This window comes from Sus scrofa, chromosome 1 (assembly GCF_054392235.1).
Source record: "Sus scrofa isolate SSC_HxYL_T2T_F1_AM1 chromosome 1, Sscrofa_HxYL_maternal_Yorkshire_Landrace_v2.0, whole genome shotgun sequence".
Taxonomy (NCBI): Eukaryota; Metazoa; Chordata; class Mammalia; order Artiodactyla; family Suidae; genus Sus; species Sus scrofa.
In genome coordinates this window covers 283,732,567-283,751,630 of record NC_139383.1, presented here as the reverse complement: position 1 = coordinate 283,751,630, position 19,064 = coordinate 283,732,567, and the positions used below count along the sequence as shown (strand labels likewise).

The following is a 19,064-nucleotide window of genomic DNA, read 5'->3' as shown; positions in this document are numbered from 1 at the left end:
AGAAAGGTCAACACATCCTCCAGAGGCCCCGGCTCTGGCCCCAGCAGTGCTTGCTCATCCCCGACCCCCTGGTACATGGGCAGACCTTTCGGGGCATGTCCTGTGCCAAGGCCCCCACGTCCCCTCTCCCCCCAGTCACGCAGCCTGAGGAATTTATAGGGAGACCGCCCCTCACAAAACCTTGCTCAAGAGCAGGGGGTCATAACTGTCTTTGAGACCGAGCCCAGGACACAGCACAGCCCCTGAGCTCCACACATGCAGGTGCCAGGCACCAGAGCCCAGCTGACTGTGCCTGGGAACCCGCTCTCCACGGCAGGGTGGAGACGAGAGAAGAAAAATCCTGGCTTTGACAGCTGCATTCTTACACCTCTTTAAAAGAGAATGGGAAAAAAAGAAGCTGTCATTTCATGAAAACACTTAGGACTGCATGCCACTTACAAAACACTCTCCATTCCACACTGGGCTTCCTCCCCATAAGCCTCCCACCCAGCTTCTGACACCCACTGTGCCAGCCCGTGTCCCCCAGGGGACGCCCGCACCTCGTCTCCCCCAGTTCCTGTTGCCTCCAGCGTCCTGCATGCCCTGGCACATAGTAGGTGCTCAGTAAAGATTTATGGAAGGAATGAACCAACAAATGCGTGAATGAATGAGTGAGCAAGTGAATTAATGAGTAAATGAATGAGTGATGCATGAATGAGTGATGAGTGAATGAATGAATCAGTGCGTGAATGAATGAATGATGAAGGAAGGAAGACCCTACTCCTTGACCTTGGGGTCCAGTGCCAGCTCAGCTTCCCATTCTCTGTGGCCCCGAGCAGCCCCAGCGCCGCCAGGGCCTTGGTTCCCCAAAGGGCCCAGCCTGCTAGGATTCTCCAGAATTCACCACTCCTGGTTCCTACAAAGCCTTGCTCTCTGGGACCCAGCTTACAGCAAGCACCACGCTGCCCTCCATGCCCACCTCCCTCCCTGCCAAGGGTTAAGTACGGCAGATGCTGCTTCCTGCCTTGTGAAAAGTGGGGAATAAATAGATGGATAAATAATAAAGCATGACCCCCCGCTGCCATCAGCCAGACGCAGCTGGGACCGCGCAGCAGTGGCGGCCTTGGCAAACGGTTCTCCCATTATCTTGGCAAACCCCTCCCTTCCCTGGCATTCCTCTCCCAGAGCTCCCTGGAGACGGGCTTCAGAAGATCCTGGAGGAGGGTCCCCAGCACAGCACATCCACGAGGACGGGCCTGTCCCCTCCTCCTCGTCCCTCCGCCTGCCCTCTCCTCACTCCCCACCCTCCGCCACCTTCAGCTCGGGGGACATGGGGGGCCTTCCCAGAGCCGGCAGGGCTGAGCCCCTGCAGCCTGGGCCGTGGAGGCCAGTGAGCTGGACCCCTGCTGCACGCGCGCGCGTGCGCGCGCACACACACACACACACACACACACACACACACACACAGAGCTGTGTGACCACAGCAAGGGTCTCCACTGCTCAGAGCCTCAGTTTCTTCATCTGTAAAATGGGCTGCTCCTGGACTGACCCATAGCCTCGGTCTACATAGCAGCACAGTGCCTGGCTCATGGGAGGTGCCCGGGGACCTTCAGGAGAGGTGGCCTCCTTCCCCACACCCGCGACTGGGGACGATGGCCCAGGGTCACGGCTGGCCCCGCTGAGGAGGCTGCAGAACCCCTCCTGCCTCCACCCACTATTTTTATTACCGTATCAGCGGGTTATTTAGTTATTATAAAGGTAATAAGAGCATTTTAGAAAACCTGTCATATAGAAAGTAGGAGAGAAAACAACACCCACAACCCACGATGCCACCCGCCCCCGACCCCACCACCAGCCCCTGGCCGGCTTCCTTCCATCTTTTCCCTCCGTGTTCTTCTCATCGTGGACCTGGGTCCAGGGCACCGAGAGTGCCCTGTTCTTTCCACTCAGGAGCGTGCTCCTTCCACTCTCCAGGTGATGGATCGCAATGTCACAGTCGCCTTCAAGGGCCTGGGACCTGCTATAGTTTCCGAGGCAGCAACCACCGTGGTTCCCAATCATCCACTGTGGTCCATCAAGCTCAGAGCAGGAAATGAAACGGTCAGGAGGAAGGGATCTGGAGAAGGGGGGTCTGGGGCTGGCTGCCTACCGATGCTGACCCCGCCCCAAGCCCCCAGCCTCTCCTCCTGCCAAACACAGAGCTGGGAGATGACGTGAGATGACGTCATGGGCGCCTCGCACAAAGCCGGGTGTGAGGTGAGGGCCCAGCCGGCACCAGCCCAGGCTGCCCTTCACCATGGCCCAGCCTGCGCTCCTGACCACCTGGGGCCTGGGCTCTGCCCAGCTCTGCTCACGCGCCCTGGGTGGCCCAGGACAAATCACAGTGTCACAAAGACCCCTGGGCCTGGCTCCTCTTTTGTGCAGCAGCTACTAAAAGTCAGCATAAAACAACACAATCCCACACCAGCCTAGCGACACAGGGGCAAGGTGGTCCGTGCAGAACTCTCCCGGGAGGAGACACTGCAGCGAAGACGGCAGGATCTGGGACAGAGGGAACAGCAGAGGGAACAGCAAGGGTGGAGGCCCTGAGGTAGGAAGGAGCCGGGCAAGGGGTTGGACCTTTATGCTAAGTGCAGTAAGAAGCCACAAAGGGGCTTTAAGCAAGAGAGGGAGAAACGCAGGAGGAAAGTGAAGCTGCCCTGGTTACATCCCCAGCCACGTCACAGGGGGAACAGGAGAACCCTGTCCATGGTGGCCCCGCTGCTCTCCACATGCCCTTCCCTCCTGCCTCTCAATCCACACCAGATGAGCTGGTCCTAAATTGTTTGCTGCCCGGGTCGGCTGGGCTCGAGACCCTGAGCTTTCCCAAGGGAGGGCAGGCACTCCCCGGCTATCAGGTGCCAGAGAGCCATTTAAAATGTGAAGGGACCCTGGCTGGAGGCCATGGTGAGAAAGGGTCCTTTGAAAATGGGCTACCTGGGATGCAGGACAGAGGGGAGAGCAGCCTGCGTGGATCTGGCCTCTGACGCAGCAGGCTTGGTTCTAGTCCCAGATGAACCAGTGTGGGCTGATAACACACTGGTTCATTTCACGTACTAAGAATAATTACACTGGATGCCCAGCACACTGGAGGAGACTCATCCAGAGTGCCCATAATCTGGGATCCATTACCGATGTCTGCGGCAGGCACAGGCTGGGAGAGGGTGGTGTGCGTGTCACTCTTTAACCATTCCTGGTCTACCTTTGCCCTGTGGGGTGTAGCCATTCTAGAACACAACAGTGAGGTGGGTGGTGGCCTGACCCAGGAGGAGAGAAAGGCATTGGCTCAAGGATCTCCCAGCCTTGAAGGCATCCCCAACAAGAACCAAAGGGCATTTACTTGGGTGCATACCACTTGGTGGCAAAGAAAAGATTTTTTTTTTTTTTTTTTCATTACAAGTTCTTTAGAGAGGGGTCCTCCAGCAAGGACTGGGCATCACAAGGGCTCTGGTTCTGCTGTAGGAGCTTCAACGTCTCTCTGCAGGCCGGCCTCCTGCGCCTCCCTGATGGTCTCAAACTCACCAAGCTTGTCCCCAGCCCTGAGGCTGTCCTTGCTCTTCCATGTGCCTGGAACACTCTCCCATGGCTGAGCCCTGCTGTCCAGGTTGTAGCTCAAGTGTCAGCTGGATGAATGAAGAAAAGCCCCTCCACCTGTCTGGGCCTCAGTTTCCCCAATTACACCACAAGGAGGGGACCCTCTATCTCAGGATGGCTCCACAGTCATCTGATCAGGATTATCAGACTATGAGCAGGAGTTCCCTTGCGGCGCAGTGGAAATGAATCTGACTAGGAACCATGAGGTTGCGGGTTTGATCCCTGGCCTCGCTCCATGGGTTAAGGATCTGGTGTTGCCATGAGCTGTGGTGTAGGTCGTAGGTGTGGCTCGGATGCTGTGTTGCTGTGGCTGTGGTGTAGGCCAGCATACGTAGCTCCAATTTGACCCCTAGCCTGGGAATGTCCCTATGCTGTGGGTGCAGCCCTAAAAAGCAAAAACATAAAAAAAAAAGAAGTATGAGCATTACGAACAACGCAGGTAGAAAGATGAGTAGACTCTGTTCCAAATGCTGTGTACGAACTAGTCATTTATCCTTCACGATATTCCTGTAAAGTTTGACTCTTATTAGCCTCATGCTTTGGATGGGGAAACTGAGTCACCGAGCAGTCCCATAGCTCGTCCAAGGCTGCTCAGCCAGACTGCCAGCCCAAGCCTGGCTCCTGAGCCCGCCTGGCCACTTCGCCTCCCGTCTTTCCCCAGGAAGGCCTGGGGGACGGGGAGGATGCAGGGCTCAGGTGCGCCCCGCACCCCCTGGAGCTCAGGGGCCTCATCTAGGGAGCGCCCCGATGGGACACTCCTCTGGGAGACTAAGGACAAAATGAGGCCACATCTGAGAGCAGGCCTGGCACACAGCGGCACCGTGGAAGCGTCTGCCAGCTCTCAAGGACAGACCTCGCCCTGCCCTGACTTTCTCGGAGCCTCAGCTGAGTTTTCTCATTGCCATGGTGACGATAAACCATGTCAACCCCAGGACAGTGCCCAAAAGTCAACGACAACGCATATGGGATGTGCTTGGGGTGCGTGTTGGGTGCTGAGCACCAGCTGTGACCTGGGGACACAGCAGTGAACAGGGCAGAGCCGGCCCTGGAGGCCAGGAAGGCGGGCAGAGAGGATGCAGGCGTGTCACTGCTGTGTGTCCCAGGCGGTGACACTGGGCTGTGGGAGGTCAGAGGAGGCTCCTAACCCAACTGGGGGCTGGGGGCAGGCAGTATTTCCAGAAAGGACGCCGGGAGGGTGAGGAAGTGGTGGCCAAGCAGAGGGAGCGGGGGAACCGCCTGGGCAAAGGTCAGGAAACCCCAGGGTTAAGGTTAAGGTTAAGGGTTAAGGTTTTGGGAACTGACAGTAATTTGGGCGGGCCAGAGGGCAGAGGGCAGAGGGAAATGGCTGTGAGACTGGAAGGGTCAGCACAGCAGGGCTGGACGGAGCCGGGCCTCAGAACCGCATAACCACGCCAAAGGCGTGGACTTCACCCGAGGTCCAGGGAGAGTTTAGGCAGAAGCCTGCCATTGTCAGAAATTTGTTCAACAAAGACCCCTCTGGCTGCCCTGTGGGAAGGAGGGAGATTATGCTCAGATGGGGAATCCTGGAAGGCTTCCTGGAGGAGGTGACTTGGGTAAGCCTTGGAGGGTAGAACTCAGATGGCCCAGGAAGGCAGGGTGGGGCTTTCCAGGAGGGAAACGCGAGTGACAAAGGCCCAGGAAGGCAGGGAGAGCCTCGGGGATAAAGACCTAGATGCAGGAGTATTTCTGGAACGCTCACCTGGGGAGGTGGAGAAGTGGATAATGAGGTCAGAAGCAGGTCAGGCCCATATGGCGGGTCCTAGGGTGGGGGGGAGGAAGAAGGGGGCGGCAGCTGCTCCCTCCACATCTGCTCCCCCTGCCACACACAGCTGGCTCGCCACCCAGGTTCTGCCCACCTGGCCAGGGTCTCCAACAAGGGGTCAGCAGAGCCGGGCAGGGCAGCCACAGCTCTGCCCCTCTGCCACCTGGATTCAAGGGCACAGAAGTCTAGGGGGTGACCCCTGAGGGAGCCTGGCCCTTCCCCCAGCAGCGCTCCCCCAGCGTCCCAGGGCCTGAGCCCTTGCCGTGACCCAGCACAGCTCGCTGTGACAGAGGGCACATCTGGAGGCCTGTTCCCCACCTGAACTGTGGGCAGAATACCACTGTCAATGGCTGTCACCTCTTGGGCCCTGTGCTATGACCTTTAGAGGGATTGTCACCCCAATGCCTCATCGTTGCTGTCGTCCACATGGGGAAACAGAGGCTCAGAAGGGTTGAGTCACTTGAGGCCACCAAGATAGGAAAAGGTCACTCAGATAAAGCCAGGACTCTAGAGTCCATTTCTAAGCCACCAGACCTGACTGGAAGGTCTCCAAACTCACCTCCTGGCCCACTTACCCACCCCTAGCTCGGGTTCACTTTACAGTGTGTGAGTCTCCCATCTGCTCCACGTTCCACAAGGACAGACAGTGCACCACTCTCCCCTCCCTGCCCAAGGCAGGCATCACTAATCCATTACAAATCTCATCACTGCCTCACTGCTAGACCTCCCATTTGCTCCATGACACACAGCCTCAGAATCCTTCTTAACACAGCACTCCAGGCAGCTCCTACAGATCGATTAGAGCTGGCATCCAAGAAGAAGCCTATTTTGCATCAATCACTTTATAGACAGGGTGGCTGAACTTCCCAGAGAGGGAAAGAGACGTCTCAAGGCCATGGGATGACTTAGTGACAAAGCCAGACCTGGGATCCAGGCTCTTGATTTGTTTGCAGTCCAAACCCCTCCCTTAAGTGAGCAGGGTCTGGAATTAACACTGGTGGTCCTTAGAGATGCCACACAAGGCAAGGCGTCCCCACCCCCCGACCCCCGACCCCCGACCCCAGTTCAATTGGACCCATATCAGTCCCTCGTGAGCAAAGGCAGCCAGGACCCGCTTGGGGATAAGCCACTCTCTGGGGGGCCCTGTCCTGGGCAGCTGGACTGCTGTCCCATCGGCACCAAGCCCCCATCCCCGCCCCCATCTGAGAGTTCAGGGAAAAGCAGCTACTCACCACTGCTGGACCTCCTTCTCGGTAACTGCAAGAAAAAAGAGAGAAGAAGATTTTTAGCTCAGGGAGGTGACCCAGGAGACAGACAGACACAGGGGAGCCTCCTTCCCGCCCTCCCTGCCCCGCCCCGTGGTCAGTCTGCCCGTGTCTGGACACCGGCCAGCTCTGAACGGAGAAGAGGCCTGCACGCTGCCCCTCTCCCCACCCGACGAGCAGTCCCATCGGGAGCTCTGCGTCCCCCTCCCCCCAGGGGAAGACACTGCCCGTCCCCTCCAGATGCCCCCTGCGCCGCTGGGAGGACAAGACAGATCAGCCTCAGGAAGAATTGCAGCACCCAGGCCAACACTGAAGATAAATCTTCCCTGGGCACAGGGTCAGAGAAGACACTGGCTCCTCCAGGCACTCAGCTGCCACGCGGGCATGGGGTCGGGGGGCAAGACAGAAGGGTTGAGCCCCCTCCTTGCCCAAGCAGCGCCCAGAACCCTCCCCGCCTCCACCAGCCCCTCCAGCCCCTCTAAGCGGTCCGTCCCAGGTTTATTTTACAGGCAAAAGGAGAACAGAGCTGTGAACCAGAAGCTGGAACGAGCCATAAAAAGTAGCTGAACCTCCAGCCAAGCCCAAATAGTCATTCTCTACTGAACCATGAAACAAAACAAAACAAAAAAATGATTTTTTTTTTTTTTTTCTAAAAAGTACTGAATCAGTTCAGGTTGGAACAAAACCAGTCAATTTCTCTAAAATCACTGAAGGCGAACATCGAACCACCTCAAAGGCCTCACTCCCTCTTGGGGGGGAAGGGTGACCTTGGGAGAGCACCTCTGTCTCCTTGGGCTTCAGTTTCCTTGTTGGTAAAGTGGAAATAATAGTAATTGTAGGAGTTCCCGTCGTGGAGCAGCGGAAACGACTCTGACTCGGAACCATGAGGTTGCGGGTTCGATCCCTGGCCTCACTCAGTGGGTTAAGGATCCGGCGTTGCCGTGAGCTGTGGTGTAGGTCGCAGACGCGGCTTGGATCCTGCATTGCTGTCTGTGGCGTGGGTCAGTGGCTGTAGCTCCAATGAGACCCCTAGTCTGGGAATCTCCATATGCTGCGGGTACGGCCCTAAAAAAAAAAAAAAAAAAGAAAAGAAAAGAAAAAAAAATAGTAATTGTACCTGCCACCCGAGCTGTCCTGGGCATTCAATCAGGACAGGTGTGAAAACTCCTGAATCCCCAGCATGGGGCCTGGCACTCGCATGTGCTCGATGCAGGCTTGTGGGGTGAATGAATGAATGAACAGACGGGAAGGTGGGTGATGGGTGCTGGTTGCAGGTCAGGTGAGTAAAGGAACTAGAGTTTCTTCCCAGTGAAGTGGGGAGGGACACCCAAGGGGGTCCCCCTGAACCCTCTGTGCCTGATCAGACTGCCGGAGGCCACTTTGTAAAAAACGGTTAAGGCAGGTTCGTAAGAGCTGCCCAGTCCTGAGTGCCCTCTGCGCTTTGGTCAGCTGCCCTGACGATGCTCCCTGGGAAGCCATTACTCTGTCCTGGCTCCAAATGGGGAAACTGAGGCAGGAAGGAGGCAGGAGGAGATGTGGAAGGGGGAGGGTCTGAACCCAGGTTTGGGGCTCAAGTCCAGCGCCCTTAAGCTGGACCCTGGGAGTCAGACCCTGGGGTGGGCTGGAAGCTTCTGCCAGGCCCCTCCTCCTGGGTGCTCTCCTCCCACAAAGCCAACCAGAGGCCGAGGAAGAGCCCTGTCCATGAGCAGGATGCTGCAAAAGAATGCAGTTTTCCGAGAGTGAGTTTTGGCAGAGGGTGGGGGTGGGAAGGGAGTCAGGGGCGTGGAGCGCTAAGTTGTCCCCATCTATCGTAAACCAGCCTGGGTCACACTACACCTGCCACCCACACCTGGCAATGAGAGGCAGCAGGGCCCAAGGGGCTCATGTTTAAAGACCCAACCTGCAGACACAGGAGATGTATCCTAGCACAGCTGGGAGCTTAGGGGCTCATACTCTGGAGCCAGACTGGACGGCTTGAGTTTATTATTTTTTTTTCTTTCATTTTTTTTCTGTCTTCTATATGGATGTTCCCCAGCCTAGGAGTCAAACTGGAGCTACATCTGCAACCTACGCTGCAGCTTGTGGCAATGCCTTAACCCACTGAGCAAGGCCAGGGATCGAACCCTCATCCTCATGGATACTAGCCGGATTCTTAACCTGCTAAGCCATAACAGGAACTCTTGGATGGCTTGAATTTAAACCTAGCTCCACAGCCTACTCGCTGTGTGTCCTTGGGCTAAGTACTTCCCCTCTCTGGGCCTCAGTTTCCTCATCTGTTAAATGGGCTTGTTGTGAAGATGCAAGTGCTTAGTGCTCTTCACGGGCATAAGAATCCCATAGATAAGTGCGATCCCGGTTTCCCGTTGAGGAGACAGAGGTTCAGGCAGGTCTGCTTACTTGCCTGAAGTCACCCGAGGCGACTGGGTGGGGCCAGGGGCCAGGACCATGCCTCCAGACCCCAGGATGGATGCCCAGGTGGAGCCCCCATGCTGCTGCCCACCTCAAGTCAGCCAATGAGCTGTGTGACCTTGTGTGACCTTGAGATCAGCTGATATGAACAGCAGGAGCTGGGTGGCAAGGGCTTGAGTGGCAGGACTACAGTTGACCTTAGGTGAGGTCTCCTAGGGTCAGAGAAGGCTTCCCTGGAATCCCCCTGTCCCAGCTCCTAAGTCCCAGCCCTCTCCCGACCAGCCCCTATCCGGTCCCCAAGCAGCCTTCCCCAGCCCCGGCCTCTCAGCCTTCCCTGTGTCCTTCAGCACCCAAGAGCACCCAACCAGCCCCCAGGATGCAGACATGGTTGGGCGCCCCCTCCCCCATTAGAATGGTCCCGACACAGAACACCGCGTGGTCAGCAAGCAGCCAAGCCCCAGGGCGGGGAGCTGGGGAGGGGGAGACCACCCCTGCCCCGTGCTTGAAGCCGCTCATTAACCTTTCGCAAACAGGTGTCCCCTGGTCCCATGCCAGGCCTGGCACCTGTCACTGCTTCACTCCCTGGAGCCTTGGAGCGTCTTGGAGCGGGGTGGGCATCAGCCAGTCCTCAGGGGGTCCTGACCACCTGCCCCCACAAAGGTCAGGCAAGCCTGCATCCAAACCCCAGCGCCTCCGCCCCCAAGTCTAATCACAGGATAGGACCAGACATATTCAGATGCGGGACACTCTGCAAGTCCATTGGCCAGAATGCTTTAAGGAGTCAGGGCACAGAAGGTAAAAAGCAAGCAGGGGACTGTTCCAGAAAAAGACTAAGGAGAGAAGGCCATTAAATGCAGCTTGCAATGCCTGGATTGGGTCCTGGATCCGGAGTTAAAGACCCGCTACGAGGCGTTCCTGTTGTGGCTCAGCGGTAACGAACCCGACTAGTGGCCATGAAGATGTGGGTTTGATCCCTGGCCTCCATCAGTGGGTTAAAGGATCTGGTATTGCCATGAGCTGTGGTGTAGGTCACAGATGCTGCTTGGATCCCACATTGCTGTGGCTGGGGGGCAGGCCAGAGGCTGCAGCTCCGATTCAACCCCTAGCCTAGGAACTTCTATATATGCCTTGGGTGTGGCCCTAAAAAGACAAAAAAAAAAAAAAAAAAAAAAAAAAGACCAGCTATGACAGGTCTGCCAGATATGATGGGAAGGACGGTGCGGGGACCTGCCCACGTGCGGGCTGTTGGATGCCCAACAGACTCGGGTCAATTTCTTTAGGAGCAGGGACGCACGGAGCTTGGGTGGGAGAAGGTCCTTTTTCCTTGGAATGTGCAAGTATTTAGGATGAGGGTCGGGCTGCCTGCAGCCTCTGTGGGAGGTTCAGAAATACACACACACGTATTTAGAAAGAGAGAGGAAGCAAATGTGGCAAAATGCTGACAGCTGGCACTATTAGCTCAGCCTTGCCCTTGATCTTTCAAAATCAAAGGCTGGGGGGGAATGTCAGTCCTCAGCAGCCCCCCGCCTGTGTGCCCCCTCACAGCCCAGTAGGGGCCGAGGGTCCAGCTCCGACCGCCACGGGCAGTGGGAGGGAGGAAGGGGCTGGGGGACAGTAATGGGGTCCCTCTGCCTCCACCCCGATACTAAAGCGACATTCCCAGGCTCGGGCTCCCAGCTTGGCCCCATCTCCCCACCTCCTGGAGCCTCCATCCAAGTGTGAAATTAACAGGCACCCACCCGCGCCACGCTCGGTGGGTCCGCGCTCAGGGCTCAGGGCTTGGCAGCAAAGAAGGGCAACCACAATACTACCAGTCCTGGTCCCCTGCCCACCTTGAACCCCTCAAGCTCCTCTAACCAGTCCCCCCCAGGGGCCTTTGTACCTGCTCTCCCCTCTGCACAGAACACGTGCCCTCACCTCTGTCACCCGGGGCACCCGGAGCACCCGGCACCCTTTTTGTGTCCCTTTTCTAGGAAGCCCTTCCGAGACTCCCTCGGGAACCACCCTCATGTGTGAGAATCCCTGTTGTCTACACAGCCTGTCTTCCCATAAACCACCCAACAGGGGGTCACGTGGGCGCTGCCTGTGGGGCCAAGCCAGGGAAAGGGGGCCACTGGTAAAACAGCTCTGGTTGTGTGGCTTGGGATGAAGGACCGCACACCTCTGAGCCTTGGTGGGCTCATCTGTAAAATGGGACAGATAACAGCTCTGTCTACCAGGAGGAGTTTGGACTTCATGTGCCTGGCAGGCTGTCGGGCACCCAGCAAGCACCCAAAAGCAGCACATTTTTCCCTCCTCTTCCCAGCTGGATGCCAAGCCCCCAGAGGCCAAGGAGCTTTTCCAGGCGTGTCCTAGCGTCACCCTCGGAGCTCAGCCCGGCGTTTTGCACACCAGAGGCAGAGAATAAACCTTTGTTGATTCCACCGTCATCACCAAGCCACTTGGCTGGGCTGGGAACACATCCGAAAACATTTCTCACAACATATTTGCCTTCACAGTTACGACTGGCTTTGGCCAGTTTTTAAAAAACGAGCTGCTTTCCTCCAGCCCGCTCCTGACTCCTGGCCAGAGGCATCCAGGGGCCCTAGGAAACCAGAATTTACAACCACCAGGAAGTTCCCGTGTGGCACAGCGGGTTAGGGATCTGGTGTTGCTGCAGCTGGAACTTCCCTGGCCCAGGAACTGCCCCATGCCTCGTTCAGGTGCAGCCAATACATGAACAGGTCCATAAATAAAACCACAAGGCCGAAATGGCAGGGGGCTGACCACTTGGAGGCTGGGTTGCTCCAAACAAGTTACTGAACCTCTCTGAGCCTCAGAGTCCTCCTCTGAAGGATGGGGTGTAAACTCCTACCAGGCAGAGCCATCGGGAAGATGTCTTCAGAGATGGATAGAAAATTCCCAGCTTATCGGGGGTGTGGGGGGGTGCTGGATGTCCACTCCACACCCCCCACCCGCTGACCTCCCTGAAAGCCGTGGGCTTCAGAGCTCGAGGGGGCCCAGTCCCTGTCCCCACTTGCCCGCTGACCCCCAGCTGTGGGGGTGGGGGGTGCCCCGGCCCCCCTCTGCCCCCAGAGCAGCATTCCTGAGGCTGGTCCTGCCCCTCCCCTCTTCCTGCAGCTCTCGTCTGCCAGGAACGAACACAAGAGCCGGTCCCTGGAGCCCAGGATAAATGTTGAGTCTGATTTTGATTTCCCTAAAGCAAAATACCTCTCTCCTGATTGAAGCTCAGCTCAAACATGGTGGGAACAGAAGCAGGGGCTGCAGCCCCCACAGCGGCAGCGCCGGTGACAGCAGGAGGGGGGTGGCTCCCCTGGTGCTGGCTCTTTCAGCCCCCCTCCATCTCCGGGGACAAAGGCTGCGTGGTGAGTGTCTATGCCTCCCCCACCCCCACCACAGCCGAAAGAAAACCCTCAGCAAGGGGGCCCTGGGTTTGAGTCACACACAAAGAGAAGGTGGGGGCTGTCTGGACCTGGCCACCCCGCAACCCCTTGTCACTAAATAATCCCACCCTCCTGTTCATCCTGACACCCTTGCTTTTTTTTTTTTTTTTGTCTTTTTAGGGCTGCGCACACACGGCATATGGAGGTTCCCAGGCTAGGGATCGAATCAGAGCTACAGCTGCCAGCCTACACCACAGCCACAGCAACACGGGATCTGAGCTGCATCTGCGACCTACACCACAGCTCACGGCAACGCCGGATCCTTAACCCACTGAGCGAGGCCAGGGATCAAACCCGCAACCTCATAGATCCTAGTCTGACTCCTTTCCACTGTACCACCACAGGCACTCCCATCCTGACACCTGTGACCACTGACTGTATACCTTCCAGAAGGGCAGCCCCCTCAGACAGCTCCTCCTCAAGCTCCGGGCCACTCCTTTTTGCTCAGCCTCCAAACATGGGGGATCTCAGAGTCCCCACCTCAGCGCCTTCCTCTGGGGGGCAGCGTGTGCTCCGTGCACGGCTCACTCCAGGCTTCTAGCTCCTCTTGACAGCCCAGGGACCCCTCACGCTCCACCTGGCCCAAATGGACCCCCATGGCAGACAGGACAACCCCTCCTGGGTCCCCACTCTGTGAACACCCCTCTTCCTGCCCTAGCAGGCCGTCCCACGCAGCTCCCTGGAAAACACGAGAAAATCCCCATTGTCCAGGGCCGGCCTGGAGTCCCCCAGCCCAGCCCAGGGCTGATCCAGCCTCCTCCCAGCCTCCACCTCCATCCCCCCTCCCCTCTGGCCCCCACCCAGCAGCTGCCAGCATCCCCAGTTTGGTCAGGTCCCTCCCCTCCTAGCAAAGCTTCTGCAGAGAAGAGAGGGAGCCTGCTGGTGGGCCAGGACACGCCCTCTGCCTGCTCACAGCAGCCCGATTCCCCACCCCACAGACAGTGACACACACACACACCCCCACCAGGAACGGGAGCTGCCCGTGTAGCCTGGTGGTCTTGGGGGAACAGAGATTGCAGGGCTCTGCCCTCCCTTCTCAAGTGACCTGCCACTTCCTGGATCTGGGCCTCCGTGCCCCTGTCCCTGAAAGAGGAAATGCGTCCTCCTCCTGCTCAGAGTGGCATTACCTGTGCCAGGTGTGAAAGGCCACACTGGGGAGGTGGGGGAAGGCAAGAGCATTAAATGCCTGAGGGGTTTCCCACCCATAGGGCTGGGTGTCGGGACACCTGCCGCTCTCATCCTCCAGGAGCTATAAGCCCCCCTAGCTGTAGAGACCCACGGACCACACCCCGAGGTCAGCCAGCACGGTCAGGGCACCTTCTGGCAGGCAGCCCAGGAAAGGCACTGGTGCTCCTGGGAGGGGCGGGGGACTCCTGACTGCCCACTGTGGCCACACTGCTTCCCGTGTCTGGAAGCTCCAAAGACCAAAAGGCCTCCCAAGCTCCCGCCACCCCCGGAGTGACCTGTGGGCAGCACATCGTCAATGATGACAGAGGCCCTCAGGCTCCAAGCCCAGGGAGCAGCCTGTGGACACCCAGAGGGGCAGCATGGAAACGGGAGGGTGGGGCCCGCTCTGGGCTGGACAACCCGGGCTGGGACCCAGATGCACTAAATGCCCCAGGTGACCTTGGATGCGGGTGGAGGCTTTTCCGCAAAACGGAGTCCTCCAGTAGAGCTGCCGCAAGATCAGATGTGACGCGGTCACACGGGAGCTGAGTGCCACGGTCACTGCCGCTGGGATGCTCGTTCTGTGCCTCGGCCCAGTGGGAAGGAAACAGACCCACAGCCCTGCACCCGCCCCAGGCCTGTTTTCCATAAATGCCCAGCTGCAGGGGAGCTGGGCCCCAGGGCCGGCCTGAGTTTCATCAGAAAGGAGGCCTGGCCTCCTGCCCAGAACTCCCGGGCACTCTGGGCTGAGCTGGGTGCTGCAGGAGCCCCCCTGACCCCAAAGGAGCAAGCTCCCCAGGGCCCAGCCCCCACAGCCCTCCCCTGGGGACTCAGCACCACCCCCATGGGGGTGGCAGCAGCCCAGCCTCCCTGGCACTCACAGCCCACAGGCCCTGCCTGCCTCGCTCACGCCGCACCCTCCTGGGCAGGCTCGCCCGCAGGGACCCAGGACATCAGTCTGCCAGCCGCGGAGAGACAAGGATGAGAGCTCTGAGCCACCGCCACTGCCGCCAGCCCTGTGCCCAGCCCTTCACACGCAGGATTCCAGAGACCCTCACGTAGCCCTGGGGTCCCCGGGTTCAGAGGGAGCCACTAAGCTGAGTCTGAGGTCACTCAGCTGACCAGGCTCTGACGGCCTCCAGGCTCTGCTCCTGACCCTTCTCCCCTTACACCCTCAGGGTGGCCCCAGCCTCCGCCCTAAGAGGGGCCAGAGCGCTGGGGTCGCAGGGTGGCAGAGCAGTCCTGGGGCTACTTCATCTGCAGAAGAGACCGTGGTGGAGGTGGCAGGGGAGGTGCTGGGGGGAGCTTCAGGCCTGACTTCAGGAACCCAGAGTGGATGGTGGTTCTTGGATGGAGCCAGCACCCCGGCTCCAGGGACCTGCTCTTCATCACCTTGAACTTACAGGCCTAGCGCACCTGACCATGGCCCACAGAACCTGGGCTCTCCCCCACCTCGGGCCTTGGCAGAGACAGGTCCATCCACCATCTGGTCGCTGTGTGACCCCAGTCAATGCACTCCCCTCTCTGAGCTGTGGTTTCCTCCTCCATCGCAGGGCTGCTGTCACAGCCAGCAAGGGAACTCAGCGCAGCACGGGATGAGTGCTCACATGGAGAGACAGGCTATCCTCAGTTTTCTCATCTGGTCAATGGGGTAACAACGTTACTCCAGCTGGCTCACAGGTAGGGGACAGTGCTTGGTCCCTGGAGCTGGGCTCAAGGAGGAGTTCAAGGGCCCCCCATAGGTGCCCTCCCCAGGGTCCCTGAGTGAAGAGGACCCCTCCCAGGAGTGAGAGGCAGAGCCCCAAGAAACAAGCTATAGTGCAAATCTTTCTGCAGATGTCACACCCTGGCCATCATTTACAGATGTTTGTTTCACTTTATAAAGTTACACAACTCATTTTTTACTTTTTTTTTTTTTCTCGCTTTTTAGGGCCGCATTTGCAGCATATGGAGGTTCCCAGGCTAGGGGTCCAATCAGAGCTAAAGCTGCCAGCCTACGCCAGAGCCACAGCAACGTGGGATCCCAGCCGCGTCTGCAACCTGCACCACAGCTCACGGCAACACCAGATCCTTAACCCACTGAGCAGGGCCAGGGACTGAACCCACATCCTCATGGGTCCTAGTCGGATTCATTAACCGCCAAGCCACGAAGGGAACTCCCGATTTTTTGCTTCTGTATAAGCTAACCTTTCCCCAAAAGTTTTCAAGTAAAACTGCAGGAAGACGTCATTTGTCTTGTGGTTTCCAGGAATAGCAAGAAGAAAGAGCTGCCATTTACTAGGCATGACTGTCTGTCCTAAATGAAGCATTTCTCGTGCCTCAATCTCATTTGGTGCTGGGGCCAAGGATTTTGATTATTCCCATTATTTTTTGTTCCCTTTTTTATTTTGTTTTGGCCATCCCTGCAGCATACAAAAATTCCCAGGCCAGGGGTTCCCATCGAGGCGCAGTGGAAACAAATTCGACAAGGAACCATGAAGTTTCGGGTTCGATCCCTGGCCTTGCTCAGTGGGTTAAGGATCTGGCATTGCCATGAGGAGTGGTGTAGGTCACAGACATGGCTCGGATCCGGTGTTGCTGTGGCTGTGGCGTAGGCCAGCAGCTGTAGCTCCAACTCAACCCCTAGCCTGGGAATCTCCATATGCCTCAGTGTGGCCCTAAAAAGCAAAAAAAAAAAAAAAAAAAAGGGAAGAAAGAAAGAAATTCCCAGGTCAGGGATTGAACCCATGTCACAGCAGCAACCCAAGCTGCAGCAGTGACACCACCAGATCCTTAACCCACTGCGCCACAAGGGAACTCCATTATTCCCACTATAGAGATTGGGAAACAGGCTCCAACCAGTGATGCTGCTTGCCCAAGGACCAAAGTCAATCTGCAGTGGAGCTGGAACCAGAACCAGGGTCTGTGTGACTCCAGAGCTTATCCCGAAGTGCAGTGTTTGATATAGCACACATAAATTGACTACACTCCAAAAAAAATTTTTTTAATGAGAAAGTAAATAAATAAATAAAACATCACACAAACGCATCCTGAAAATTACAATTACCTTCTTTAACTCCTGTCTGACTCCTGAACTGCATCATCTGGTCTCTTCAAAGAGGCCCTGGATCTTTGGCTTCTCTGAATCCTCAGTAAAGGGCCCCTGGGGCTGGGAAGCAAAGGTCGCCAATACCAGCTGATCTATTAACAACTCGCCTTGGGAGTTCCCATGGTGGCTCAGCAGGAACAAACCCGCCTGGTGTCCATGAGGACACAGGTTCGATCCCTGGAGATCTCAGTGGGTTAAGGATCCGGTGTTGCCATGAGCTGCGCTGTAGGTCGCAAACACGGCTTAGATCTGGTGTTGCTGTGGCTGTGGTGTCGGCCGGCAGGTGCAGCTCGACCCTCTAGCCTGGGAACTTCCAGATACTGCAGGTGCAGCCCTAAATTAATTAATTAATTAATTAAAGGCGTTCATTTAAAAAAAAAAACTTGCTTTGGCTGAGCCACCCAGACCCAAGGCACACTGACGCAGGTTCAAATCCCAGCCCTCCCACGTCCCAGCTCCGCGACACTGGACAAATCAGTTAATCTCCCTGAACCTTGTCAGAAAACTGAGGAGGAGTAAAACCTACCATTGCTATATACACATAGAAAAGACTAGAAGGAACAGGTGAAAACGTTAACGACAGTGACATCAGAGACAGGGTACAAAGAATGGTTTAGTTCTCCTCTTTGTGACTGCCTGTATTTTCCAATTTTGTCCTTCCCCAGTGGCTGGGGGCTCCGTGGGCGGGACCTACATCTGCCTACATCGCAGGTATAGAACTGCGTCTGGCACACAGTAGGTCCGCAGTGTGGATTCATTCTTACAGAATGCACCTGTGGATGAAGGCAAAGCAAAGCTTTTCCTGCCTAATAAATGGACTTGCCCTCGTGGCTACACATGCTCTCACTCTGTCTGTCTCTCTCTTACATACACACACACACACACACACACACACACACACTAAGATTCCAACTAGTCTCTGGTTCAAGCCATCTCCACTCCCAGACTCTGAATCTTCCAGAAGAGTCGTGGGTCCCGAAGGGCGTGAACCACACCTTCGGCTTCCTTTGAGACCCTGAGGAGAGGTTGGCATGTGGGGTTTTCTCAGGACTCCTGGCAGGGAACCTCCCAAACGTTTCAGAGCTGAGCTGAGCCAAGTGCTCAAGGATTCGGTTCAGCCAGTTTCATGAATACCTTCCAAGCACCTGCCAAGGTCAGAGGCTATGGGAGACACTGAGGCACCTGGGCAACAGGGGGGGTCTTTTTCTGAATTGAGTCATTCTTTAGCCCCTGCGTGACCTTGAGAAACAGAGGTCACCTCTCTGAGCCTCAGTTTCTTCACCTGTAAAATGGGGATGGTGGTGGTGACAATACCTTCCTTCCGGGGTGGTTAGAAGGAACAGGCAGTATTTTTCGCCCCTTCATTCACCCGAGTAATTTCTGAGCACTCACACAGGTGCAGCAGTGACCCAGACACATGTCCTTGTCCTCCGAGGCCCTGATATAACAGGAGAGACAGACCTACCGCATGAAATGCCTAATTATCTGCTGTGATAAGAAGTGAAAGTGTCCAGTGGGAACCCAACCCAAGCACAGAGCGGGTCCTGGCATGCTCCCCGGGGCAGGGCGCTCAGGCTGACATAAAGGACACACAGACCTCAGCGGGCATAGGAAAGGGCTTTCCATCAGGAAGGGGCCGATGTTCAAAGCTCAGAAATGACACAGCGCGAGATGCGGTCAGGGGGCCGCCAGAAGCCGCATCTCTCTGGAAAAAAGCATTAGGCAGAGGGAGCACCGTGTGGTCCAGCAGAGGAGCACAGCAAGGGTTCCAAAATGTTAACAATTGCAGAGTTCCCTGGGGGCCTCGTGGTTAAGGACCTAGTAAGTGTTCACTTCCTAGCCTGGGAACTTCCAAATGCCACGGGTGAGGCCAAAAAATGCCCCCTCCCCCCAAAAAAACAAAACCAAAATAACTCCCAAAATGTTAACCATGGCTGCTATGACTGATAAAGGCGTCACAGCACCCAAAGACAAGGCTGGATGACCAGGGCCAAGAACAGGAGCACCTGCAAGGGGCCACTAGAAGCCAGGACGGTCGCCCCCCTCCTGTCTGCCTCGTCCTGGGTCCCGTGGCATCTGCCTCCCCCCACTCACAGCCCCCACCTCCTTGCTTCATACCCGGCCCTGGGAGCGGGGGGGGGCATCCCGGGCTGGTCTTCATCACAGCTCAGGCATGAGCCGGATCAGTCACCACCACGGCGGGTGAAGGTCACAACTGATAGAACCGGGAGAAGGGGAGTAGGGGCGGGGCAGCGAGAGCCGGGGAAGGATGCCCAGCCAGGGAGAAACGAGGCTAC

General features: G+C 56.9%; 1 protein-coding gene across 1 annotated transcript in view; it reads right to left on the bottom strand.

The window, feature by feature from the left end:
* Positions 1-19,064, bottom strand: part of NCS1 (neuronal calcium sensor 1) — a 60,026-nt gene that overhangs the window by 26,468 nt on the left and 14,494 nt on the right. Inside the window, exon 2 of the mRNA XM_003122241.6 lies at positions 6,628-6,652. Coding sequence (XP_003122289.2) covers positions 6,628-6,652 — 25 coding nt within the window. The remainder of the gene's footprint in view (positions 1-6,627; positions 6,653-19,064) is intronic.